The following is a 27,452-nucleotide window of genomic DNA, read 5'->3' as shown; positions in this document are numbered from 1 at the left end:
CTTTAAGATATTACAGCCTTGGTTCAAACATGGACATAAGAACTGAAATCCAGAGGCGAGTTGAGAGTGAAAGCACTTAATGTCAAGGATGTATTCAACCAAGTGTGGCATCGAGGACCCCTCATAAAACTGGAATCATTGGATATCAGGGGACAAACTCTCTGGTGGTAGTAGTCATACCTGACACAGAGGAAGATTGACGTGATTGTTGGAGGTCAATTAGTTCACCTCCAGGACGTCTCTGCAGGAGTTTCTCAGGGCAGTGTCTTCAGCCCAAACATCTTCAGCTACTTCATTAATGGCCTTGCCTCCATCGTAGGGTCAGAAGTGGGGATGTTCACGGATGGTTGTGCACTGTTCAGCACCATTCGTGGCTCCTCAAATGCTGCATCAGCCCAAGTGCAAATACATCAAGTTGTGGACAATACCTAGATCTGGGCTGACAAGTGGTAAGAAATATTCATGCCAGGCATTTGCCTGGCAATGATTAACATCAGCAAGAGACAATTTAACCACTGCGTGTTGACATTCAGTTGTGTTACCATCATTGAATCCCCCACTGTCAACATCCTGGGGGCTACCATTGACCAGAAGCTCAACTGGATTCACCATATAAGCACAGTGGCTACAGGAACAGGTCAAGGAAATATATCACTGTTCCTTCCGTGCCTCTGGATAAAAATCCTGGAATTCCCTCCCTAGTAGCATTGTGGGTCAACCTACAGCACATGGACTGCAGCGGTTAAGAAGACAGCTCACCCCCACCTTCTCAAGGGCAAGTAGGAACAGACAATAACTGCTGACCCAGCCAAATGACACCCACGTCCCATGAATGACTTAAAAAATAGGGAAAGACAGGGTAGATAATGATAAAGTATTTCCTCTTGTTGGGGATTCTAGATCCCAGGATCATTTGTCTGTGAATAAGGGACAGCCTACTCGGGAGAGATGTTAGGAAGCACTCCAACATACAAAGCGCGAGAGAGCATGACAGTGGATGCTGGATCAGTTGTTAATTTTAAATCTGGTATGAGGTGAGGCGATGGCCTAGTGATATTACCACTGGACTGTTAATCCAAAGACCAGACAACGCTCTTGATTTGAAACCTGCCACAGCAGATGGTGAAATTTGAATTCAATATCTGGAAGTAAGAAGCTAAAGATGACCATGAATCCATTGGCAATTGTCAGGACAAGCCCATCTGGTTCACTAATGCCCTTTAGGGAAGCAAACTGCCATCCGTACCTGGTCTAGCCTACATGTGACTCCCGACCCACAGCAATGTGGTTAACTGCTGTATGGCCAATAAATGCTGCCCAGCCAGCCATGCCCTCATCCTGTGAATGAATAAAAGGATGATGATTTTTTGGGAAGCAAAGCTAAAAAAGGGGGTACAGGCCAATGTATGGATTTTGGCCACAGAATCCCTACAGTGTAGGGAAGGCCATTCAGCCCAACGAGTCCACACTGACCCCCTGAAGAGATTCCTCACCCAAGCCCATCTGCTGGCTAATGCACCTAACCTACATAACCCTGACCACCACTACATGCAATTTAGCATGGACAATCCACCTAACCTGCACATCTTTGGACTGTGGGAGGAAACACACACAGACAAGTCGCCTGAGGATGGAATCGAACCCAGGTCCCCTGATGCTGTGAGGTTGCAGCGCTCACCACTGAGACACCCATGATCTTATTGACTGATGGAACAGACTCAAGGGGCTGAATGGCTTGTTTCTGCTCCTGTCACTTCAGGCAAACTCACCTTGAAGGGACATCTCATTATCTGCTGGTGCTTTATCCTGAGACATTTTCTGAGCAGTGTGTGGGATCTTGCTGTGTGCAGCTTGGTTACATTTCCTACGTTAGGACGGTGACCAGATGAAAATTCTTTATTGACTGGGGAACACTTTGGAAGGGGCTGAGGTTGTGAGAGGCACAGCGGAATTAAAACTTATTTTACATCAAAACACTGGATCGCTGTGAAGTCGAGATACTGCACAATCCCTGATATGTGTGGACTAAAACAGAAACTACTGGAAAAGCTCAGCAGGCCAGAGCCTGAGGAGAGGCACACTGGTGACATTTCAAATCTGAGACTCCAGCTCTTTAGAAGTGAAGAGAGATGGAGAAGTGTTTATCTTGTTGCTGTCAAAATGGCAAAAATGCCAGGGGACAGGAGTTATCAACAGTACACAGCTTGTCAAGTGCTTTCTGTACATCTGTAGTATGACTGCTACCACTCCTTATGACTTCTGACCCATGACATCTTTACCATTTAATCATCCTTGCCTCCTCATGTAGTCTTGACCTTCCCTTTGATCCTTTCTGACTCCCCTCTGTCTAAAACCCATTGCACTGCTGTTTCTCTCCCCACAGGGTGCTGCTGAGTTTCTCCAGTACTTCCTGTGTTTGTTTCAGATCTCCACCATCCTCATTTATTTTGGTTTGACCATGGGCTGCGTTGTTCCTCGTGGAGAAACAATGGCTTATGTTAAGAGTTGGGAGGGCAGTGGGTTTGCTGCGAGGGGGGGGGGGGGTGTGTATGTACACGAGTCTGTGTTGTGATGCCCGGGTTTTGTTTCTACAGGATCAGCAGATAGAGAGAGAACAGAAAGCACACGGCACGCTGGGCGGTTGCTGTGCTTTGGCCGTCGTGTATTTGCTGGGAAAAATCTACGTTGCCAATGCAGGTGACAGCAGGTATGCAATCCTGCTGGCCTTATTGAAATGGTGTCAGTACCGAATGTGATGTGGAACTGGAGATGGGGGCAGACGCTGGGATTGTAGCACCCTTAGCTTCCTGGCCCATTTGCTTTTCTTTAGGGATCTGTTGTAGCTGTGCAGATGGCACTGTCTGAAATCAGAAGGGGAGCTGATGGCCTGGTGTATTATCACTGACCACGGCAGATGCTGGAATTCGAATTCAGTAAACATCTGGAATTCAAAGTCTAATGGTGACTAATGTCCTTTATGGAAGGAAATCTGTGATCAGACCTCCAGACCCACAGCAATGTGCTTGGCTCTTAACTGCCCTGTGGGAAATTTGAGGTGGGCAACCAGTGGTACCCATGCCCCATGAATGAATTTACGAAAAGCAGGAGACAGTGCAGGCCCGTGGCAGAATGGATCAATATTACAGCAAATTTACTTTCTTAGAGATGGGTGTGTATCCTCAGCCCTGCCTCTCCATACCCCAGGCCTTGACTTCCACCCACCCCTCACGCCAACCTGGTGATTTCCTCACCACCGCCACCCGTTGCCCCTGACTCCTCCCTGGACTGTGACTGTCCCTAACTCTCCCCTCACAGTTCTTTTCTCTCCCTTCACCATTTGGCTCCTGTATGGACAGTCTCCCTGCATCCCATGTGGGAGACCCTGAAGATTCCCCTCTGGGTTATACTGGAGTGTCACTGGTCTGCGATGACCATGGTGAAGTATTTCAGTGGCACGAGATCCCATGGTCACTAAGAGGGATCCACTCAGTCAGGGAGATCCTACTCTTGCTGAGAGAGGCATCCGCTCAGCCAGGGAGATCCCAATCTCATTGGGAGGGATCTGCTCAGTCAGAGTCCATTGTCTGAAACTGATGAGCCTGTTTCCGAGTGTCAGGATCCTCTAGGAAAAGAGATAATGAGGTTCAGGGCTGGATGAACACAGCAGGCCAAGCAGCATCAGAGGAGCAGGAAAGCTGGTGTTTCGGGTCTAGACCCTTCTCCAGGAAGAGAGCAAGCTCCTGATCATCAAACCCCAGCCTTGTGCCAGTTCTAATATCTGTTAAACTATTTGTTGATTTTCTTCTGAATTCCAGAGCCATCCTAATCCGCAATGGTGAAATTATCCCACTCTCCAATGAGTTCACCCCGGAATCGGAACGACAGAGACTGCAGTATTTAGTAAGGAACTGATTCCTGCCTTTGTTTTTCCTCTCTCTAAAATCTCTCTCTTTCCTTCTTTGCCATTCCCACTCCTAAGATCTGAAGCTGTTTTCAGTTTGATGATGAACTGACCAGAGATTCCCAGATCAGTGATCCCAGCTGCAAGATTGAAGGCAGGATTAGGCTTGCGGTGCTGCCTTCTCGAGTTGAATAGTCTCTCCAGAACTCTGCTGGTGTGGATCAAAGAGTAACTCTCTCTCACTTTGTTGGCCCAGAATGGCGTGGGTTCCTGTTTCTATTCAGAGTTGTGACTGCACAGATCGAGGCTAAAACTTGAAGTGGCAGCGCTGAGGGAGTGCTGCACTGACAGAAATACTGACAGTTCGATAATCCACATCCACTCTCAACTCGTGTTCATCATGTCACAGCTGAACGAGAGTAGATTCAATTCTTTCAGATTCCCCTGGACACATTTGTTCAAGCAACGTCACAAAAACTCGATGGTCTGGCCATTGTGCTGTTACTGTCAGAGTGAGCTCGTTGCAAACAAATTGGCTGCTGCCTTCCCACATTACCACAGTGACCACAATTGTGTGTTTCACTGACAATAAAGTGTTCTGGGACATCCTGATAGCATGAAAGGTGCTATATAAATGCATGTTTTTATTTACATGTGGAGGGTGAGCTGTTAACTGTCAGGAGCCTTTTCTTACTGTTGAACCATTTCCAGCAATCTCCTCCCATTCAACCAGCTCACCAGAGCCCAGTAATTGACCTCAGTGCCAGTCCCATTTACCTGTTACAGCAGACCGTGTGAGGGGCTCAGTAATCTGTGTGCAGTTACCCAACGCGGACCTCCATTAGTCTCACTGCATTACTGCCTCCATCTCAAAACTCACAACTTCATTACCAAATTCCGCCATGATATCATCCCTTGACCTTGACATCCCCATCAACCCCTCCACTCCTGAGAGATCCCTGTGTTTCTCCATTTCTGGCTGTGAACCATCTGATGGCCATTGCTGCATCGTCAAAGTCATCCTTCATCTGCAAATCCCTCCATCAACCTTACTCACTCACTCACTCATACACACACACACACACACACACACACACACACACAATCTGTGTCTCTGTCTCTCTCACTTTCTCTCACACACATGCGTGCACACACACAATCTGTATGTGTCTCTCTCTGTCTGTTTCATCTTCCTGTCTCTCTCTCTCTCTCTCTCTCTCTCTCTCTCTCTCTCACTCCTCTGTGTCTGTCTCTATTTCTCTCTAGTGTGTGAAAGTCTCCCTTTCTGGCTCCTCTTTCTCTGTCTCTGTGTGTGTCTCTGTGTTCCTTTCTCTCTAACTCTTTCTGTGTGTGTCTCCCTCTCTGTTTTATTCTCTCAGGATCACTGTCTTTCTCTCTCTGTCTCTCTGTGACACTATTTGTGGGAGTGTCACTCATACTCTGTCTTACAGTCTGTCTCTTTGTCTCTGCACCCTCTCCCTCTCTCTCTATCTCTCTCTATCTATCTATCTCTCTCTCTCTATCTCTCTGTCTTTCTATGTCTTTATCTCCCATCTTTATGTCATGCCGTCAAATCTACCTCTTGGTCCAAACTTTAGGAAACTGTCATCAAACTTGTGGAGGTGTCGATAGTGACATAGTGGGCATATCACTGGGCTGGCAATTGAGGCCCAAAATAATTCTGTTGGGCAAATCCTGCATTTGCAGCTGCTGTAATTTAAATTCAGTTAATAATGTTGGAATTGGACTACCTTTGATTATTGTAAAAACCCACCCGGGACACCAAAGCCCTCTTCAGGGCAGGAAATCTGCCATCCTTGCCCGGCCTGGTCAACATGTGACTCCAGACCCACAGCAATGTGGTTGACTCTTAACTATTCTCTGGGTAAGTCAGGATGAACAAAATGTGTCATGGGATCAAATTCTAGTTAGTAATTATTTAGAATCATAGTCATGGCGCCATACAGCATGGAAACAGCCCCTTCGGTCCAACCAGTCCATGCCAAACATAATCCGAAACTAAACTAGTCCCAGCTGCCTGCTCCTGGCCCATATCCCTCCAAAACCTTCCTATTCGTGTACTTATCCAAATATCTTTTAAATGTTGTAATTGCACCCACATCCACCACTTCATCAGGAAATTCATTCCACACATTAATCACCCTCAGTGTTTAAAAAAAAAACAAATTGCCTCATGTCTTTTTAAAATCTTCTGCTGTCATCTTAAAAACGTGTCTCCTGATCTTGAATTCCCCATCTTAGGGAGAAGACAACTACAATCGACTTTATCTGTACCTCTTATTAACTGAGACACTTCTATCAGGTCACCTCTCAAATGCCTACGCTCCTGTGAAATAAGTCCCAGTCGATCCAGCCTTTCTCTGTAACTCAAACTCCCACACTCAGCAACACCCTGGTTAGTCTCTTCTGAACCCACTCCAGCTTGATAATATCCTTCCTATAACTGGGCAACCAGAAAGGGCCTCACCGATGCCCTGTACAACCTGAACAAGACTTCCCAACTCCTATATCCAAAGGTCTGAGCAACGAAGGCAAGCATGCCAAACGCCTTTTTAAACATCCTGTCTACGTGTGAAGTGAACTTTAAAAAAATATTTACCTGCATCCCCGTTCTATAACATTACCCGAGGCTCCACCATTAGTTGTATAAGCCCTACCCTTGTTTGATGTACCAAAATGCAGGACCTCACATTTATCCAGATTGAACTCCTTCTGCCATTTTCAGCCCATTACCCATTTGTACGAGGTCCTTTTGTAATCTTAGTAGACAGTGAAGAAGGTTTTCTATGTCACCAATTTTGGTATCATCACAATCTTAGTGACCGTGCCTTCTCTATTCTCCTCCAAATCATTTATATAAATGACAAACAAAAGAGGACCCAGAACTGATTGCTGTGGAACACCGCTCGTGATAGGCCTCCAGTCTGGAAAGCAGCCCTCCACTCTTACTTTCTGTCTGCTGCCGTTAAGCTAATTATGTACCCAATTGGTAAGCGCACCCTGACTCCCATGTGACCTAACTTTACTAATTAGTCTACCACACAGAACCTTATCAAAAGCTTTACTAGAATCCAGTCAGACATCATCGATCTTCTTAGTAATTACTTCAAAAAACTCAATCAAGTTTGTGAGTCACGACTTTCTTCGCACACAACCATGCTGACTATCCCTAAACAATTTTTGCCTCTTCAAATGCCCATAAATCCTATCTTTTATAATCACTTCCAACAATTTACCCACAACCAAAGTCAGGCAGACAGATCAGTAGTCCCCCAGTTTCTCCTTACAACCTTAAACATCAGTACATTAGCCACCCTCTGGTCATCAGGCACCTCACTTGTAGTTAAAGGTGATGCAAACATTTCTGCCAGGGGTCTCAGTTTCCTTTCTTACTTCCCACAACATTGAGATACATTAGACCAGGTTCTGGAGATTTTCCCACCTTTTATATTTTCTAAGACCTTCCAAACAACCTCTTCTGTATTGAGGACTATTTTTAAAACATCAAAGTTTATTTCCCTGCATTCTTCAGACTCCACTTCTTTCTCCATAGTAAAAACCAACCTGAAATATTCATTTAGTATCTCTCCCATTTCCTGGGGGTCAACACAACGACGACCTCCTTGATCATTAACAGGTCCAACCCTCTCTCTAGTTACCCTCTTGCTGTTAATGTATTTGTAGAATCTCTCTGGATTATCCTTAAGCTTACCTGCCAAAGCTATTTCATATTCCCTCTTTCCTTTCCATGTTTCTCTCTCAATCAATACAAAGTGTGTAAGGGCATTCTTGAGAGATTCAATTGAACCAAGTTGCCCATACCTTAAAAAAAATTTTCTTTCATTCTTGACGAGAACCTCAATGTCTTTATTCAACCATTGTTCCATAATCTTAGCCTTACCCTTCACTCTTAACAGAAACAAATTGTGCTGAAATCTCATCATCATGCGTTTGAATGCCTCCACTGGTCAGATGCCCTTTGACCTGCAGCCTACTCCAGTCAACTTTTTGAAAGTTCTTGTCACATTCCATTAAAATTTGCCTCACTCCAATTAAAAACTTTAACTTTTATGGAAAGCTCATTCTTTTCCATAACCATTTTGAAAGTAATAGAATTGTGACCATTAGACTCCATTTGATCAGAGAAACAGAGAGATCTTAGGAGGTGTGAGGGGGTGATGGTGTGGGGTGAGAGGGTGATGGGGTGGAGATGGTTTGGGGTGAGAGGGGGTGATGGCAGGAAAGGCTCATAAGGTAGTTAAGAAGGCAATGGGACACTTCTCTTTATCAGTTGTGGTGTAGATTATGAGAGCAGGGAGGTTATGCTGGAGCCACACAGGACTTTGTTTAGGTCACATCTGGAGTGCTGCGTGAAGTTCTGGTCACTGTATTTTAGGAAGATTGTGATTGCAGAGGGCACTCACCAGGATGCTGCTGGGATGGAGCATTTCAGCAAAAGAGAGGGTCAGCATACGCTCTGGTTGTTTTCTTTGGAGCAGAGAAGGCTATGGGGGGTCCCGGATGGAGGAGTATAAGATTCTGAGGGACATAATCGGGGGGGGGGGGTAGGAGGGCGTGTACCCCTTGGCCAAAGGGTCGCTAACAAGGGGGCATCATTTTAAAGTGAAAGGCAGGGTGTTTAGAGTGGATTTGAGGAAGTTGTTTTCACCCAGAGCTTGGTGAGGGTCTGGACCGCTGTGGGGAGCTGAGGCAGGAAACCTCCCAATCTTTAAGGTGAAAACTTGAAATGTCAAAACATTTAAGGCAAATGGCCAAGTGCAGCAAGGTGAGAGTGGAGTAGATTTTGTCTCGATGGGCTGATGGGCCTCTTCTGTACTGTCTGATTGGATAATTGTTCCCGTGAGATGCTGCCTGCTTATGTTAAAGGTACATAAATGTAAGTTGTGGTTGTTTAGGCATATTTACAGCCGGATCTCCTTGGAAACGAGTTCACACATTTGGAATTTCCCCGGAGAATTCAACACCGTGAGGTTGGACGCAGGATGTTGTTTCGGGATTACAGCATGACAGGCTGGTGAGACATTACTCCGAGAGCCTCTGAATATCAGGGTGGGTGGGGAGTGTGTGTCTGTGTGTGTGTGTGGGTGGGTGGTGGAGGGTGTGAGGGGGTGGTGGAGGGTGGGTGTTTGGGTGATGGTGGGGGGCATGGAGGGTGGGTGTGAGGGGATGGTGGAGGGTGGGTGTGAGGGGGTGATGGTGGGGATGGTGGAGGGTGGGTGTGAGGGGACGGTGGAGGTTGGGTGTGAGGGCGTGATGGTGGGGGGCGTGGAGGGTGGGTGTGAGGGGGTGATGGTGGGGATGGTAGAGGGTGAGTGTGAGGAGGTGATGGCGGGGATGGTGGAGGGTGGGTATGAGGGGACGGTGGAGGGTGGGTGTGAGGAGGTGATGGCGGGGATGGTGGAGGGTGGGTGTGAGGGGACGGTGGAGGGTGGGTGTGAGGGGGTGATGGTGGGGGGCGTGGAGGGTGGGTGTGAGGGGGTGATGGTGGGGATGGTGGAGGGTGGGTGTGAGGAGGTGATGGCGGGGATGGTGGAGGGTGGGTGTGAGGGGACGGTGGAGGGTGGGTGTGAGGAGGTGATGGTGGGGGGGCGTGGAGGGTGGGTGTGAGGAGGTGATGGCGGGGATGGTGGAGGGTGGGTGTGAGGGGACGGTGGAGGGTGGGTGTGAGGGGGTGATGGTGGAGGGTGGGTGTGAGGGGGTGATGGTGGGGGGGCGTGGAGGGTGGGTGTGAGGAGGTGATGGCGGGGATGGTGGAGGGTGGGTGTGAGGGGACGGTGGAGGGTGGGTGTGAGGGGGTGATGGTGGAGGGTGGGTGTGAGGGGGTGATGAGGGTGGAGATGGTATGGGGTTTGAGGGGATGTGGGGTGTGAGAGGTGTTGGGGGTGGAAATGGTATGGGGTGTGAGTGGCTGATAGGGGTCTGCAGGAGTGATGGCGGGGCATGGAAGAGGTGGGGGGTGTGCGGGGGCGATGGCGACGTGGGGGTGTGCGGGTGCGGAGGAGGCGGGGGGCGTGCGGGGCTGGGGCATAGTAGTGAGGACTGAAACCCACGTTGTACTCGGTGAACGTTTTGTGCGACTTTTTAATCCTGATAACATGGTAGCTAGGTGTTGGGGAAGGGGTGCAGAGATGGACTGTTGGAGGGTGGGGGTTGGTGGGAGAGAGAGATAGAACATCAGAGGGGATGGTGTGGGGAGAGACAGACCATCAGAGTGTTGGGGAGGGTTTGGTAAAAAAGCCTCAGTTAGTGGAAGCAACTATATTCTGTAAGATTCAGCCCCCATCCTTCTAAACTCCAATAGGTACAGACCCAGTGTCCTCAGCCACTCCTAATATGACAAGCCGTTCATCCCCAGGATCATTCTTGTAAACCTCCTCTAGACTCCCTCCAACACCAGCACATCCATCCTTAGGTACAGGACCCAAAACTACACTCAACATTTCAAATGCGACCTGACCATAGTCTTAAACAGCCTCAGCAGTATATCTCTACCGATGTATTCTGGATAACAAAGTGTGAAGCTGGATGAACACAGCAGGCCAAGCAGCATCTCAGGAGCACAAAAGCTGACGTTTCGGGCCTAGACCCTTCATCAGTAAAGGGGGATGGGGAGAGGGTTCTGAAATAAATAGGGAGAGAGGGGGAGGCGGACTGAAGATGGATAGAGGAGCAGATAGGTGGACCCCCTCTCTGATGAAGGGTCTAGGCCCGAAACATCAGCTTTTGTGCTCCTGAGATGCTGCTTGGCCTGCTGTGTTCATCCAGCCTCACACTTTATTATCTTGGATTCTCCAGCATCTGCAGTTCCCATTATCTCTGTATTCTGGACGTTTTGACCTTGTTAGTGATGCCCACATCCTGTGAAATACTATCATTCAGGGAGATGATGAAGCTAGAAGAACATTGAGCACCTCCTGCCTCATCCTGTTTCGTTTGAACTGCTCTGAGATGAGGATGACAAAGGTAATTGCAACAAGGACCTTACACTAAAACCTCATTAAAAACTGGTTAGAGTTGGGGTTGGGCAATGCCCTCTCGAAAGATTTCCCAGAATGGTGCTCTGGTTGAGGGACTTCAGAGAATGTAGAGAGTGCACAGATTTTACACTCGGAGCAGAGAAGATTAGGAGGAGATTCGGCAGATGGGTTCAGGAATCAAGGAGAGCTTTAGGCCATTCCCTTCCAAGTCACTCACCATCCTGACTTGGAAATATATTGCCCATCCTTCACTATCACCAGGTCAAAATCCTGGAATTCCCTCGCTAAGGGGTGTTATGGCAGGTGACTGATTCAAGAAGGCAACTCGTCACTGCTTGCTCAAGGGGCATGAGCAGTAAATGCTGACCAAAAGCAGAAGTTGCTGGAAAAGCTCAGCAGGTCTGGCAGCATCTGTGAAGGAAAAAACAGAGTTAACGTTTCGGGTCTGGTGACCCTTCCTCAGAACACAGCAGTAAGTGCAGGAGCAACCAGCGATGACCATTTCCCACACTGTACCTCTGGCAGGATGTCACAGATGTAAAATAACTGTTGAAAGAAACTGAGGTGACGTAAGGAAGCAGTAATTTTTAGTTAGTTGTGGTAATTTGCCACAGTGTCTGCGTGCACCAGGGAAACAGATTTGGGCGCAAATTTGAAAAGCAAATTGGAAAAATATTTAAAGGAAAATTTTTGAAAGGCTGTGGGGAAGATCAGCAGAATGGGGCATGGGACTCTTTTCTTAAAAAAAAAATCATTCATGGAATGTGGGCATTGCTGACGAGGCCAGGGTTTATTTCACAGAGGGCTGTTAAAAGTCACACCTAATTCTGTGGGTCTGGAGTTGTTTGTAGATCAGACTGGAGTAAGGATGGCAGATTTCCTTCCCTCAAGGACATTAATGAGCCAGATGGGTTTTTTTGACATTGACTGTGATTTCTTGACTGCTGCTGATTAGCATTTTAATTGCAGAGTTTTACTGAATTGAAATTTGACGCTCTGTCAAAGTGAGATTTGAACCCATGTCCCCTGAACACCAGTATTACTAGCCCAGTGTCATTGCCACTACACCACAGTGAAAGCTTAAAGTTAAATTGGAGAACTCTTATAAGAACTGACGGAGAGTGATTGGCCAGATGGTTCCATTCTGTGCTTTAAGCTTCTGTGGGGTCTCCCTCTCTCTGCAAAAATTCAGACATGTGTCCAACATAGCAAAACACATCTTACCCTTTAACTTCCTCAGGGGTGAGTAGTTCGAGGCAGGAGAATATTATCAGATCTACTGTTGATTACTTCCTGTCTTCTCTTTAACTGCAGGGCATACAAGACCATAGAGGAAGATGATCTGAAGTTCCCTTTGGTGTATGGTGAGGGTAAAAAGGTAAAAGGTTGGCCAGCGCCTGTCAGACCTGTTTCTTCCTGATGCAGATACTCCATGCATGAGGCACGGTGGCTCAGTGGTTAGCGCTGCTGCCCGCGTCTTGTGTGGATTTCCTCCCACAGTCCAAACATGTGCAGGTTAGGCTGGATTGGCCATGGGAAATTGCCCATAGTGTCTTGGGATGTGCAGTTTAGGTGAGTTGGCCATGGGAATTAGAGGGATAGGGTAGAGGGGCGGTGAGTGGGATGGCCTTCAGAGGGTTCATGTGGACATGATGGGCCAAATGGAATGCTTCCACACTTTTTTTGTAAACGTGGCTGTTACTTGCAGATGCAACGTCACCATCAGATCACTGACTTCCCTGCCACACTTGGCTTTACTTATGCTACTGCACTGCTTTACTGCCTTGACTCTTCCCTGTTGAGATTTATCATTTTCATTCATCAAGAGACTCTTCTTAGCCTGGTTTAAGTGAGGCCCCTATCAATGAAACAGCTCCCTCTTTCTCCAGGACTGGTACCTGTTTCTTCACACTTCCACAGGGTTCATTCTGGTTGGAACAGTTTCTCACTCTCCAGTCAGTACAGCTTACAGTTCTGCTCACTTCTGTTAAGTCTTCTTTGCACTATGGGGAGTAATCCTAGCTTCTTTACTCTCTCCATGTTTACTGATCCCTCAAACCTGCTACCATTCGAGTAGGCACTTTGCCCCTCATCCAATAAATCAATCTCAGGAGCAACACAGCAGGCCAGGCAGCATCAGAGGAGCAGGAAAGCTGACATTTTGGAAACATCAACTTCCCTGCTCCTCTGATGCTGTCTGGCCTGCTGTGTTCCTCCAGCTCCACACTGTATTATCTCTGACTCCAGCATCAGCAGTTCAGCATCTCTCAATCTTAGGGGCGCTGTCTGGTGAAAATGTGCTTTTTCAAAAAATATATGTGTGTGATTTTCTCACCTTGTTTGCATTTCTGATTATGTGTAATCTTACTTGTAAATAAACCTGACCAGTAGTTGAGCTGTGGACTCCAACGAAAACAAAAGCATACGAGAACAACGCTTTCATAAAGCCAATAAAATGCACCAATAAATGCGGACTTTTATGTTGAAGGGAAACTGAGAACAACGGAAAGTTCCAGCTGGTCCAATTCCAGTTTTTGTATCATTGAGGTGTCCTCTCTGTGGGGGGGAGGAGGGGGGGCTGCATTAAGCTTAAGTTTCAATGTGTACCGTTGACAACGAAAGAAAACATCCAGATTACTTTTTGACAAGGTTTTTATTCTTTCTTTTAAAAGTTTGCCAAAGCGGTTAATTTTTGATTAAAAATTTCCCCTTTTTGGGAGAGTGGGAGGATATGCGAAGTATCAGCTGGGTCTTGCACTGAGGCAGATTGCCCTGTCTGGGGACTTGATCACTGAAGCTGGTAACACTAAGTGAAGGCAGTAGGACACACGTCAGTTTATTAGTCGACCCAGTTTATGCAAACTACAGTCTAGTCACATGTATTGGGGAACATGCCAATAGGTAACACTTCCTCTATACATAACACATTCACGCAGGCACAAGCTTGCGCATGTACACGTGTGCTCACACACGCACGTTCACACACGCATGCTCACGCACATGCACATGCACTCACATGCACACACCCACACCCATGCACACACGCCATGGGACCAGCAACAGATTTAACACAGACTCTCGAACTAATTTGTGGAGGCGGTAACCTGATGATGTTGTCCTATGCAGGCCCGCGTCATGGCGACTATAGGGGTGACTCGAGGGCTGGGTGACCACAATCTGAAGGTGCATTGCTCCAACATCCACATAAAACCGTTCCTGTCCTGCATCCCAGAGGTAAGAGGCAGCAGAGGGGCTGATCCAAAATGCCAGCCTTTCCTGTAGGATACAGTCATGACTGACTGACTGATTTGTTGTCATGTGTACCGAGGCACAGTGAAAAGTTTTTTGTTTACAAGTGTTACAGGCAGATCATAGTAATTAAGTATGTACAGATCAAAAGGACTTTGGCATTAAGGTAACAGTGTGCAGGGCGTGCATTCGGTGAGATCAACATTAGCAAGATCAGCATTATTTGAGGCTTGAGAGTCCATTCGTCGGTGTAATAGCAGCCAGGAAGAAGCTGTTCCTGAACCTGATGGTGTGTGTGTTCAGGCTTCTGTATCTTCTGCATGATGGAAGAGGCTGTGGGAGGCCATTACTGGGGTGAGATGGGTCTTTGATGATGTTTGGCCGCCTTTCTGCAGCAGCGAGCCGTGTGAACGGAGCCCATAGATGGGAGGTTGGTTTCTGTGATGGTCTGGGCTGTGCCACCACCTTCTGTAGTTTCTCACGGTCCTGAGCAGAGCAGTTGCTGTACCAGGCCGTTATGTAACTGGGCAGTTTGCTTCCAGTTGAGGGGGATTTCCAGTCGATTTAGAGAGACTTTGAATCTGTTGAGTGCATGATCCAACATTAGTATGGAATGAGATTAGACACCAAGCGAGAATTAGTTGTGGAGTGAGTTCTGTTAGCTTTGTTGATCAGAATTGATTAGTCTTTTGTCACCGTTATTTTCACACTATACTGGTGTGTGAGTGGGGGCTGGAATTTAGTGAAGGGTTATGGGATTTGGTGGCAGGTGTGGAGAAGACAGGAAAGTGGACTAGAAACCATGGCCAAATCTTCATGAGTGGTGGGCCCGGCCTGAGGGGCGGAATGGCTTCCTGCTGCTCCCTACCACTCTTATTTTAGAAACTTCAGAAACATGAGAACTATCCCGTGGGTGTAAATGTGCAACTTTTCCCACACAGATCCCACCTATAATCTTCAATCCCCCTCTCACCTTCAAATGTCTAGGCTTCAGCCAGCTTTACTGGGACATCCTGTATCCCTGTGAGTCCCCTCACCTCAGTCGGGCTGCGATGATTCACTGAGTGTGTTGGTCTGTCTCAAAACCGCCCTGATCCTGTGGCCTGCCCTGTCTTCCACCCCCAACTCCTCACTGTTCAGAATAAAAAAAATCAAAGGAACTGAGGATGCTGTAAATCAGAAACAAAAGAAAAGAAACTGCTGGAAAAGCTCAGCAGGTCGGGCAGCATCGTGGTGAGAAATCAGATAACATTTCAAGCCCAGTGACCCTTCTGAGGATCACTGAAGGGTCGCTGGATCTAAAACATTATCTCTGACTTCTCTCTGCAGATGTTGCCAGACGTGCTGAGCTTTTCCAGCAGTTTCTGCTTTTATTGGTGAGCCCACAGTTCAGGCTTGGTGCTACAGGGACAGGGTAGCTTTTAATCAGATGGATTTGGTGTTTTTAGCAAATTACCTGGCCTTCTATGAGGCCCTTGAGTGTTTGTGTTCTTTGCCCACTGGTACTGCAGCCGGCTTCTCATTCCCCATGTTGCTTTCTTACTCTGCCCTCTTGTACGTCTTAGAATAATTTTACCAAATACTTGATTTGATTTATCATTGCCACATGTGCCTAGGTACAGTGAAAAGTTTTGTTTTGTGTGCAGTACAAGCACATCACATCATGCAAAGTGCTTTAGGGTGATAGAACAGAACGAGGAATACAATATTACGGCTGCAGACAAGGTGTATGGAGAGTGAGAGCAACATTAATTTTAAAATTTGAGAGGCCCATTCAGAAATCTAATAACAGTGGGGGAAGAAGCTGTTCTCGAATATGTTGGTATGTGCATTTAATCTTTTGTAACTTCTGTCCATTGGAAGAAGTAAGAGGAGTCGGTGATGTTGGCTATTTTCCCGAGGCAGTGAGAATTATAGATGGAGTCAATCACTCCTCTGCGAGTCCCTTCTCCCAGTATTTCGATTAAAGCCCTAGTTACGCAGCTTGTCTGAGCACTGGCCCCAGATTCGATTAGGTGAAGACTGTCCCAGCCAAATAGCTCCCTCTTCCCCAAGAGTGTGCCTCACGAATTGAAGCCGTTACCCCATCCCCACACCAGCCAATGAGCCACACATTGAATTTGCTAATCTGCTTCACCCAAAGCTAATTTACTTCTCACTGAGCTAGTAACCCTGGGATTATTACAAGATACATGCATTACAAAGCAAGCTGGACAGATCTGTAGGCGAGAGGAATAAAAGCTTTTGGCTTCCCTGGTGTGCGGGGGTATGGGGGAAAATCCCAGAGACTGGGGTGATAGAATGAGCAGGTTTGCCCTTCCCTTGTGTTTCAGCAAGATGGAGTAGAAAGTGAGAACATAGAACGTAGAAACAGCACAGTACAGGCCCTTCGGCCCACGATGTTATGCCAAACCTTTACCCTAATCCTAAGGTCTGTCTAATCTCCACCCCTACCTTACACTATCATCCATATGCCTATCTAATAGCCACTTAAATGTCTCTAATGAGGCCGACTCCACTATGTTCTCCAGCAATGCATTCCACACTCCGACCACTCTTTGAGTAAAGAACCTACCTCTGACGTCTCCACTCACTTTAAAACTTTTCCCCCTCGTAATAGCTCCCTCCATGCTAGGAAAAAGCCTCTGGCTGCCCACTCTGTCTATTACTTCTGATCATTTTGCACACCTCTATCAAGTCTCCTCTCATCCTTTGTTGTTCCAAAGACAAATATATGTGTGAGGGGCTAGCAGGGATCTGATGAGCTGAATAGCTTGCTTATTTTTCCGTTGGCAATACGTTAGGGTTTGGGTCAGTGTAAGTGATGCCGTGTCTAAAGAGTCGATTTGATAACAACCCACGTTTTCTTGATAATCCGGCAGGTGAAAGTGTACGATGTTGCGAAGTATGAGCATGGGGTGGATGATGTGATTGTGCTGGGTACAGACGGACTCTGGGATGTGATCTCCAACCGGGAGGTAGCTGATGCGGTCATTCGCGTCCTCTCCAGCTGCGACACCGACGATCCAGACAGGTTTGTGGAGTTGTTTTGGGTTTCTTTTTTATCCTGAAATCTTAAATGATCACTGTCCCTATCCAAACCACAGCAATCCAGGCAGCACTTGCTAAAAGCAAAAAGGAATTTTGTTTTCACTTGTGGGATGTGGGCATCTCTGGCTGGTCAAGTATTTATTGCACCGTCCCTAGTTACCCCATGAGAAGGTGGGGGTGAGCTGCCTCCTTGAGCTGCTGCAGCCCACCTGCTGTGGATTGTCCCACAATGCCCTTAGGGAGGGAATTCCAAGATTTTGACTCAGTGACAGCGAAATAACAGTGATATATTTCCAAGTCAGGATGGTGAGTAGCTTGGAGGGGAACTTGGAGGTGATGGTGTTCTCATTTATCTGCTGCCCTTGTCCTTCTAGATGGAAGTGGTCATGGGTTTGGAAGATGCTGTCTGAGGATCTTTGGTGAACTTCTGCAGTGCATCGTGTAGATAGTACACACTGCTGCTACTGAGCGTCGGTGATGGAGGGAGTGGATGTTTGTGGATGTGGTACCAATCAAACGGGCTGCTTTGTCCTGGATGCTGTCCAAGCTTCTTGAGTGTTGTTGGGGCTGCACCCATCCAGGCAAGTGGGGAGTATTCCATCACACTGGGAAAGAATTGACAGATGTCCATTTGTCTACTACCTTTCATAACCTCAACACATCCTGGCCAAGGAAGGTTCAGAATTGCAGTCACTGTTTAAGGAAACATGGCAGCTGATCTGTACACAGCAAGATCCCACAAGTTGAGGTGACTTTCTGGCCAGATTATCTTTGTGATGGTACCTTGCTGTTATTGACAGCGACACGAATATTGACTCCAGGATGCCAGGGAAATCTCCCCATTCTGCTTCCCATATTGCTGTGGATTTGTTGACATCCTGCTGGGAGGAGAGGCAGGGCCACGGTTCGGTGTTTTACCTAAACAACGAGACTGCTTCCCCTGTCCTCCTGGACAATTAAATTGTCACTTGGTTTTCGTTGATGAGTCTGATGTCCATCCACTACTCTGTTTTGTATTGAGGAATGGGAAGAAGTTTTCTCAGAAATGGCCTTGTGGTCTGACCTCAGAACTTAGCCGTTTTAATGTTCTGAGATAACAAAATGTAGAGCTGATGAACACAGCAGGCCAAGCAGCATCAGAGAAACAGGAAGGCTGTCATTTTGGGCCTAGACCATTCGTCAGAAAAGGTCTAGGCCTGAAACATCAGCCTTTCTGCTGTGATGCTGCTTGGCCTGCTGTGTTCATCCACCTTGCTATCGCAGATTCTCCAGCACCTGCAGTTCCTACTGTCTCTGAAACAATTTGACCCGTTTAATATTCTGTTTGTTTTGACCCTAGCAGCTGAGCAGGAGGTCATTGTGGGGAGGGAGATGGTGGGACAGCGATCGTCCCGATAGTATTCCAGACCCCCACGGCCTGGGAACATGGGTTTCACTTCCCCCATGACAGTTTGAAGAAAAACATTGTAAGCTCGCCTTCGGGTGGCTGTGCAACCACATTCCATTGTTGGAGAAAAACATCTGCCACCCTCACCTGGTCTGGCCTACATGTGACTCACACCCAGAGTGGTGTGGTTGGCTCATAACTGCCCTGTATGATAGCCTGGATAGCCGCTCAGGCCCGAGGGGATTAGGGACAGCGAACAAATGCTGGCCTTGCTAGTGATGCCCACATCCATCTTTAAAGACAAGCTGCTCTCCATTGGTTTGAATCACCGTTTCACTGCATTTACTCACCTTTTATACTTTCACCTTTATATACTCACAGAGACACCCAGGGAGGTCCGCTCCACAGCATCTGTCAAGCAATTAAATTCCAGGCTTTCAGAGCATGGGACAAGGCCGTTTGGCCCACCCTAACTGTGCTGGCTCTTTTGAAGAACGATCCAATTAGTTCCACTTGGCCTCTGCTGAGTTTTAATGTAGCCTTATCCGAATCTGGCCCCAGCACCTTCACAGATCAAACAGGAAGAGTGGGGGAGGTACAGTGCAGCAACATGGATCTAATGGATTCAAGCTGTCCCTGTTCATCGGAACAATGTCTTAATTCTGCTGGAGAAAGAGAGGCTTGCACTTACGTAGCACCTGTTGTGCTCTATGTGGGATACAATAGCATAATACTGCATAATGGTGGTTGGCTAGCTCAGTTGACTGGATGGCTGGTTTGCAATGCAGATTGACAGCAACATAGAACATAGAATGGTCCCTTTGACTACGATATTGTGCTGAACATGATGCCAAATTAAACTAATCCTTCTGCCTGCCCTTGGTTCGTGTCCCTCCATTCCTTACATAGTTATGTATTTATCTCAAAGTCCTTTAAATGTCCCTATGGTATCTGCCTCCACCATCACCCCAGCAGTGTGCACCAGACTCCTACCACACTCTGTGCCCCTCTCAACTTAAGTGCACACCCCCTTGTATTAAACATTTCATCTTTGGGAAAGAATTTCTGAATGTCAACCCTATCTATGCATCTCTAATTTTATAGACTTCTGTCAAGCGCCCCCTCAGCCTCCGCTGCTTCAGAGAAAACTACCTGAGCTTTTCTACTCTCTCCTTACAGCTCATACCCTCTAACCCAGGCAGCATCCTGGAAAACCTCTTCTGCACCCTCTCCAAAGCCTCACTATCCTTCCTGTAAAGTGGTGACCAGAATTGAACGCGATATCCTAAGTGCGGCCTAACCAGTCTTATGAAGCTGTTACATGACATCCTCACTCTTGTACTCAATTCCCCAACCAATAAAGGCAAGCATGCCATAAGCCTTCTTTACCACCCTATCTAGTTGCATGGCCGCTTTCAGGGAGCGATGGACTTGAGCCCCAAGATCCCTCTGTACGTTGATGCTGTTCAGGGCCCTGTCATTAGCTGTATATTTTTACTTCACATTTGATCTCTCACAGTGTAGCACTCACACTTATCCGGATTAAACTCCATCTGCTATTTCTCCGCCCATATCTATAACTGATCTATATCTCGCTGCATCCTTTGACGAACTTTTGCACTGTCCACAACTCCATCGAGATTTTTATCATCTGCAAACTTACTAGCCCACCCATCTACATGTTCATCCAACCTATTTATATAAAACCTAAACAGCTGAAGCCCCAGGATGGATCCCTGCGGAACACACTCATTGTGGCTCTCCAGGCTGAGAAAAACCCTTCCACCACTGCCCTCTGCCCAATGTGCGTAAGCCAATTCTGAGTCAATGTGACTATGTTACTGTGGATCCCATATGTCTTAATCTTCTAGGGGAGCCTACCATGAGGGACCTTGTTAAAAGCCTTATTAAAATCCATGTAGACAACATCCACTGCTCTACCCTCATCGATCAACTTTGTCATTGCCTTGAAACATTCAATCAAGACATGCCCTGCCGTGCACAAAGCCATGCTGCCTGCCCATAATTGGACCAGACTTCTTCCAAATGCACATAAATCCTATTCCTAGGAATTCTCTCCAATAGCTTCCCAACTACCGCTGTGAGAGTCACGAGTCTATAATTTCCTGAATTACCCCATTTCCCTTCTTGAACAGAGGAACAACATTAGATCCTCACCAATCCTCCAGGACATCTCCTGTGGCTAATGAAGATACAAAGATCTTGGTCAAAGCCCCAGCAATCTCCTCTCTTGCCCCTCTCAATAACCTGGGGTAGATATCATTGATCCCTGGGATCTTACCCAGAGTAATGCTCTTCAAGAAATCCAACACCACTTCTTTCTTGGTCTTAAAATGCCCCAGCATATTAATATGCTCCACACAAAGCTCACTATCCTCCATATCCTTCGCCTGATTGAATACTGATGCAAAGTACTCACTTAGAATCTCAACCACATTCTCTGCCTCCAAGCACAAGTTCTCTCCTTCATCCTTGAGTAGCCCTACCTTCTCCTAGTTATCCTGTTATTTTTAATGTATGTAACAGTGTGGCATCAGTTCTCACATCAGCTGTTACCATGGAGGCCCCATCTTTTCAACCTGTCCCCTTGTCTGAAGTATGATGACCTGCTGGTTAGACCAGTTGTCTCTCCTTATGATTAGGACTAATTTTTTTTAGCTTTTTTTAAATTCATTCACGGGATGAGGACGTCACTGGCCAGGCAGCATTTATTGTCCATCCCTAATTGCCCAGAGGGCAGATAAGAGTCAACCACATTGCTGTGGGTCTGGAGCCACATGTAGGCCAGACCAGGTAAGGATGGCAGTTTCCTTCCCTAAAGGACATTAGTGAACTAGATGGGTTTTTCCGACAATTGCCAATGGATTCATAGTCATCATTAGATTCTTAATTCCAAATATTTTATTGAAATCAAATTCCACCGTCTGCCGTGGCAAGATTCAAACTCAGGTCCCCAGGACACTATCTGGATTAATAGTCCAGTGATAATATCACTAGGCCATCAAACCTTTTATTTCTTTCCACACGTTGTGACCCAGGATGAATAACTGAGAGGGTGTAGGCAAATGGAAACATGGGTTCAGGACCTATCAGGCCACCTCTCAAAATAACTGATCTCTCCCACGCTTATCTAGTTTGCTTTGCAAAGCACCGAATGTAAGGCTCAACTCTCCACTATAGCCACTAGTGGAATTCAAATTTAGTGAATCAAAAGTTCGTGGAATTGAAAGTTTGTCTCAATGTTGGTGACCATGAAGTTATAATTCACTTCATTAAAAACTGATCTAGTTCATTAATGCCCTTTAGGGAAGGAAATCTGCCTTTCTTACCTGGTCTGGTCTACACGTGACACCAGACCCACAGCAATGTGAGTGATTCTTAACTGCCCCGTGAAATGGCCCGAGCAAGACACTCCAATCAAGGGCAATTGGAGATGAGCAGCACATACTGGCCTTGACATCAACCCCACACTCCCTGAAAGAAAGAGCAGATAAAATGTCACCCCAGAGTGATTTACAGCAGAGGATGGGCAGTAGTTTCATGCAGAAATTGAGCTGTGATGGAGAGTTGAACAATACATTAGGTGCTTTGCAAAGCAAACGAGCACAGGAGAGATCAGTTACTTTGAGAGATGGATTGAGAGATTTTTGTGCAGCCAAAGATAAAGTCACCACAGTATTAGCAGACCATGGGGCTGCCCTGTCATTAGAGAGAGAGGTAACTGGCGTTAGTTTAACCTGAGGGTCAGGTTGAGAAGGAGAGTCCTTTGTGGTAACTCAGCTGGTGCAGGAACTGAACCCACGCTATTGCTGTCAGGCTGCATCACAAACCTGATGTCCAGGTAACTGATCCCACCTTGTGGAGTATAGGGAAGGAACACGATAGTCGGGCTGAATGGGCTGTTTTTGTGTTGTGCATTATAAGTTACACGCTGTTCATTCTGTCGCTTTCTCCTGTGCTCTCACTTTCTTCCCCTGACTCTCTCTCTCTCTTTCTCTCTCTTCACCCCCCTCCCTCCTTCTCTCTGTCTCTCTCTCTCTGTCTGCGCGCTCTCTCTCTCCCTCCCCTTTCTGTCTCTTCTCTCTCTCTCTCTCTCTCTACCTCCCCTTTGTCTCTGTCTCTATCTCTGTCTCTCTCTCTCTCTCTCTCTCTTTCTCCCTTTCTCCCAACCCCCCATCCCCACAGGTTCACCCTCGCTGCCCGGGACCTGGTGATGAGATCCCGGGGGATCCTGAAGGGTCATGGTTGGCGACTCTCCAATGACAGGCTGGGCTCGGGCGATGACATCTCGGTCTTTGTTATTCCACTTTATGGGCATACGTGACTAGCTGGAGGACACCGTCACCCTGGAGCTCTCTAAAGACTCATCACCGAGTGTAACCCTGTCCCTTCTATCTATTGCCTCTTTTTTTTCAATTGGCTTTACCTGGCCTCGCAAAATATAATCCATCCCAGCAGAGGCATCACCGAAGAATTACTAGTGTTTCTATAGGACCTTTCAGAACCGCGGGGTGCCATAGGGCCAATGAGATATTTTCTGAATGGGAGTGACTCCTGTCCTGTCAGAAGCAGGGCTGCCCCCCCCCCCCCCCCCCACCATAAAGCAGTGCTCAAAATAACAGCTTCATTTACTTTATTGTGATGTTGGTTGAAGGATCAATGTTTAACCAGGAGATGCCGACGAGCTCCCTGATGGTTTTTAAATGTGTTTTCCCCCACTCCCCCTCCCATTCAGAGACAGCAGATAGGCCCCATTTTAGCATTTCATCTAAAAGGCATCATCTGTGACAACGCAGCAGTCCCTCAGCACTGCCCTGTCGCTGCTGGGGTCGGGTGAGTGGGGCCCTCCAACTGTGAGCACTTGCTTTCCGCTTGACCACAGCCGACACCCTTTTGGGGCTGTTTGTCTGCACAGCCCCTTGCAGCAGAACTCAGTTTGCAGACTGTTTCACACCCGCTATGTCCAGCGCGATAAAATCCGAGAGCGATGCTTCGGTGGGCGATCACCCTGGTCTGAGCAAGTGCTCAAATGTCAAACTTGCTCTCTTCTTTTAGTAACCTCTGGTTTCTAGCCTTTTGAGAAAGATATGTATCTGAAACATGTAGAAACGGGAAACTAACTTCTGTAAATGTGAAATCAGAACAGAAAATGCGATAGAATGGGCAGTAAGATCAAAGTTTAAAAAATATTTGGATGGATATGTGAATAGGAACGGTTTGGGGGGATATGGGTAACCGCAGGCAGGTGGCAGTAGTTTAGTTTGGGAACATGGATTGCATGGACTAGTTGGAATGAAGGGGCTGTTTCTGTGCTGTGTATCTCTATGACTCTATAACTCAGCGGGCAGCTCAAGGATTTGGCAGATGGTAGTCCCAGTTTATAAGAGAAACTAACACTGGTGAAAGAGACAGAAGATGTTATTAAAAATTTTGAATAGATAAGGAACGGCAGTAAGGGCAAGCTACAATTGGGTCACACATGATGAAATCCCCAGCAACATTGGTAACTAAAATTGGCAACTCTGCTATCCATTTCAGAAAAAAAATCTCTTAATCTTTTTAATCCACTTTGCAAGCTGGTTATTCATTAAATTCATCCAGACAGCCAGTATCTCCATCCCAGAGCAACATTTAATTTAAGTACAACAGAAAACCGTGGAAATCCGAAACAAACACATAAAGTACTGGAGAAACTCAAAGTCTGGCAGTATCTGTGGAGAGAGAAACATTAATGTTTCAACTGTGACTTTCCTTCAGAGCCAATATTTCAGACCGTGACATTCAAATGTCAATTTCTTTGTTTGATCTCCCAGTTCTGAACAAGGGTCTCTGGACTCAAGGCGTTAATTGTGTCTCTCTCTCTCTCCACAGATGCTGCCAGATCTGTTGAGTTTACCAGAAAATTCTATTTTTGTTTAACTGTTAATGATTATTCAAAGGTTGTTGAATTATTTCTTCACCATGTTTGAACTTCAGTTCCACCCATTCCTTGTCTGTGAGTGTTACCATTACTTGGAGCTGGATGGGAGCAGTTCTTTGGCTGAAGCCTCCTTGAAGATCAGGCCTAGTGAGTTGGCAGCAAGCTCTTTATTTTTTCACAAGAACAAGTCCGTTTTCTGAGATGTCAGTGGAAAGAGGAAGGATGTTTCAATTCATTGGTGTTTAGACAGAATCCTGTACAATACCCACAGAAGCTAAATTCCACTCTCCGTCCCATCAGTTTCTGTTCCAAGCCCCGAGCTGGTATTCTCGCTCGTTATATGTTTGTTTTCAGTCTGTGAGATGAATCCCTGTTACTGATGAAGTATTGTAAATTGTACAGTTCATTAACAAGAATAAAGAACCACAACACCATTCTGTTGAGTGCACCAGTTACTGTGAAAGGGACATGAGAGGAATTGGGGTGATCTCTGCCGTTGGAAGATGCTGTCAGTGACTACGTGTGGGTTATCGGACATAGGATCAGGAGGAGGCCATTCAGCCTCTCAAACCTGGTACTACCCCTGAAGAATCTGCAAGCAGAAGAAAACAAAACAGACAAATGCACACAGGCTCATTTAGAATGTAGATAGCCCTTCTCATCTGAGCTTTGTGATAATTGTAAACATGCTGCCGCCCAGAATGAGGCCATTAGGCTTATTGTGTCCGTGCTAGCTCTCTGCAAGAGCAATTTTGATAATGTGACTGCTCAGCCCCTGAATTTATTTAGTTTCAATTGAATAAGCCTTCCTCCATCACACTGTCAGCCCATTCTAGACTATAGCCAATCACTGACGTGTTTCCTCATGTTACAAAGAGCCCTTTCACTTTATATCAGTTGTCTCTGGTTCTTGATCCTTCCACCAATGGGAACTATTTCCCCGAGTCTTGTCTTCCAGCATTCTCATGATTTTGGCAACCACTATAAGATCACCTCTTGGTCTCTGTTCAATGAGAATAATCCCTGCTTCTTCAATCTATCCATGTTCCAGAGGTTCTTCAACATGGAGGTCATTCTCCCCGCTGTAGCCTCTCTTCTTACCAAAGTACAGCCCAGAGTTGAACGCTGTATCCCAGTTCAGGGTGAACTGGTGTTTCACAAAAGTTCACCAGAATGTCTGCATTGTTCTATGTCTCCACTTCAAGTCACAGAGATATACAGCATGGAAACAGACCCTTCGGTCCAACTTGTCCATGCTGGCCAGATATCCTTCCATATTCCTCTAAACCCTTCCTATTCATGTACCCATTCAGGTGCCATTTAAATGTTGTAACTGTACTAGCCTCCACCACTTCCTCTGGCCTCTCATTCCATAGACGCACAACCCTCTGTGTGAAAAAGTTGCCCCTCAGGTCCCTTTTAAATCTTCCCCCTCTCACCATAAACCTATGTCCCTCTAGTTTTGGACTCCCCCACCCTGGGGAAAAGACCTTTGCTATTTGCCCTATCAATGCCCCTCATGATTTTATAAACCTCTTGAAGGTTGCCCCTCAGCCTCGGATGCTCCAGCAAAAATAACCCCAGCATATTCAGCCTCTCTGTATAGCTCAAACCCTCCAAACTGAGCAACGTACTTGTCAAAAAGAGACAACACAGTGCGGAGCTGGAGGAACACAGCAGGCCAGGTAGCATCAGAGGAGCAGGAAAGCTGATGTTTTGGGTCGGGACTTTTCTTCAGCAATAGGGAGGGGGAAGGGAGTTGGACAATAAGTAGAGAGGAGGGGTGGGGTGGGGAAAATGGGCGGGATGGTGATAGGTGAATGCAGGTAGGGTGTGGTAAGGATTGGTCATTGGGATGGGTGGGGCAGATAAGTGGGAGAGAAGATGTTTGTGCCAGGTCAGGGAGGTGGGGATGTGAGGGAGGGTTGGACATGGAATGAGACTCGGGGTGTGAGGATTAGAAACTGGTGAATTCCATGTTTAGGCCATTGGGCTGTTGGCTCCCCAGGCGGAATATGAGGGGCTGCTCCTCCAGTTTGTGAGTGGTGTCATTGTGGCACTGGAGGATGACCAGGATGGACATGTCACCCAGGGACCAGGAGGGGAAGTTAAAATGGTTGGTGATCAGAAAGTGTTGTCATTTGCCATGTACAGAGCGCAGATGCACCATGAAACAGTCTCCAAGACTACACTCGGTCTCATCGTACTCGTGGATATTTTCTGAACCCTTTCAAGTTTCACAACATCCTTCCTATAGCAGGGAGACCAGAATTGCATGCAATACCCCATAAGTCACCTAACCAATGTCCCACACAGCTGCAACATGACCTCCCTGTTGTTTTCAATCACTTCCCACAGATAGCAATCAGAGGCCATCAGGCAAGAAAACAGCCACGAGAGGGGCTGATAAATTGCATGATTCCTCCATGTCTTTACAGGAAATTTCGTGCATATTCATTCTCTGCAAATTATTCTATCATCCTCCTGTGATGATCCCCCACTTATAAAGGCTTTGAGTGAGAAAAAATTGTTCTCCAATCTCTGCTGGATTTTCACCAATTATATTCTTCTGTCTTATCAACTTTTGAAAATTAGTCAAAACTTGCAGGATGTCTTAAATAAAAAAGTTTTGAGAACTAGTGAAGAGGATTCTCAGTGGAGGCCAGGCCACCCACCCACCCCACTCTGTGAGATCTACACAGCTCCTCTCGTGGCTGTTTTCTTGCCTGATACTCCATAACAACAAAGTTGCAAGAAGAAATCTTCCCATTAAAAGCCTCTAGCTCACCAAGGAAATCTCACATCGAGCCTGATCCACAGAAGCCTTAACAGGCAAAATGAGACACTGAGCCAGATAATGGTGGAGAGATCAATGACCAGGGACATAGATTTAAGGTAAAGTGC

At 46.7% G+C, this 27,452-nt stretch overlaps 1 protein-coding gene across 3 annotated transcripts in view; it reads left to right on the top strand.

Annotated features, from left to right (window-relative positions):
- The window catches only part of LOC125462857 (protein phosphatase 1H-like), a 53,951-nt gene extending 30,750 nt beyond the window's left edge, over positions 1-23,201 (top strand). Inside the window, exons 4-10 of one of the 3 annotated variants that reach the window (XM_048553296.2) lie at positions 2,595-2,707; positions 3,816-3,900; positions 8,839-8,957; positions 12,235-12,298; positions 14,047-14,154; positions 17,052-17,203; positions 22,814-23,201. In XM_048553296.2, coding sequence (XP_048409253.1) covers positions 2,595-2,707; positions 3,816-3,900; positions 8,839-8,957; positions 12,235-12,298; positions 14,047-14,154; positions 17,052-17,203; positions 22,814-22,952 — 780 coding nt within the window. In that variant the 3' untranslated portion in view covers positions 22,953-23,201. Of the gene's footprint in view, positions 1-2,594; positions 2,708-3,815; positions 3,901-8,838; positions 8,958-12,234; positions 12,299-14,046; positions 14,155-17,051; positions 17,204-17,594; positions 18,327-22,813 lie in introns of those variants that run through there. The other 2 variants (XM_059653320.1, XM_048553297.2) reach the window with 2 other exon arrangements.
- The last annotated feature ends 4,251 nt before the right edge of the window (positions 23,202-27,452 follow it).

This window comes from Stegostoma tigrinum, chromosome 21 (assembly GCF_030684315.1).
Source record: "Stegostoma tigrinum isolate sSteTig4 chromosome 21, sSteTig4.hap1, whole genome shotgun sequence".
NCBI lineage: Eukaryota > Metazoa > Chordata > Chondrichthyes > Orectolobiformes > Stegostomatidae > Stegostoma > Stegostoma tigrinum.
The sequence above is the reverse complement of the archived record's forward strand: the minus strand, read 5'-3'. Positions and strand labels throughout refer to the sequence as shown.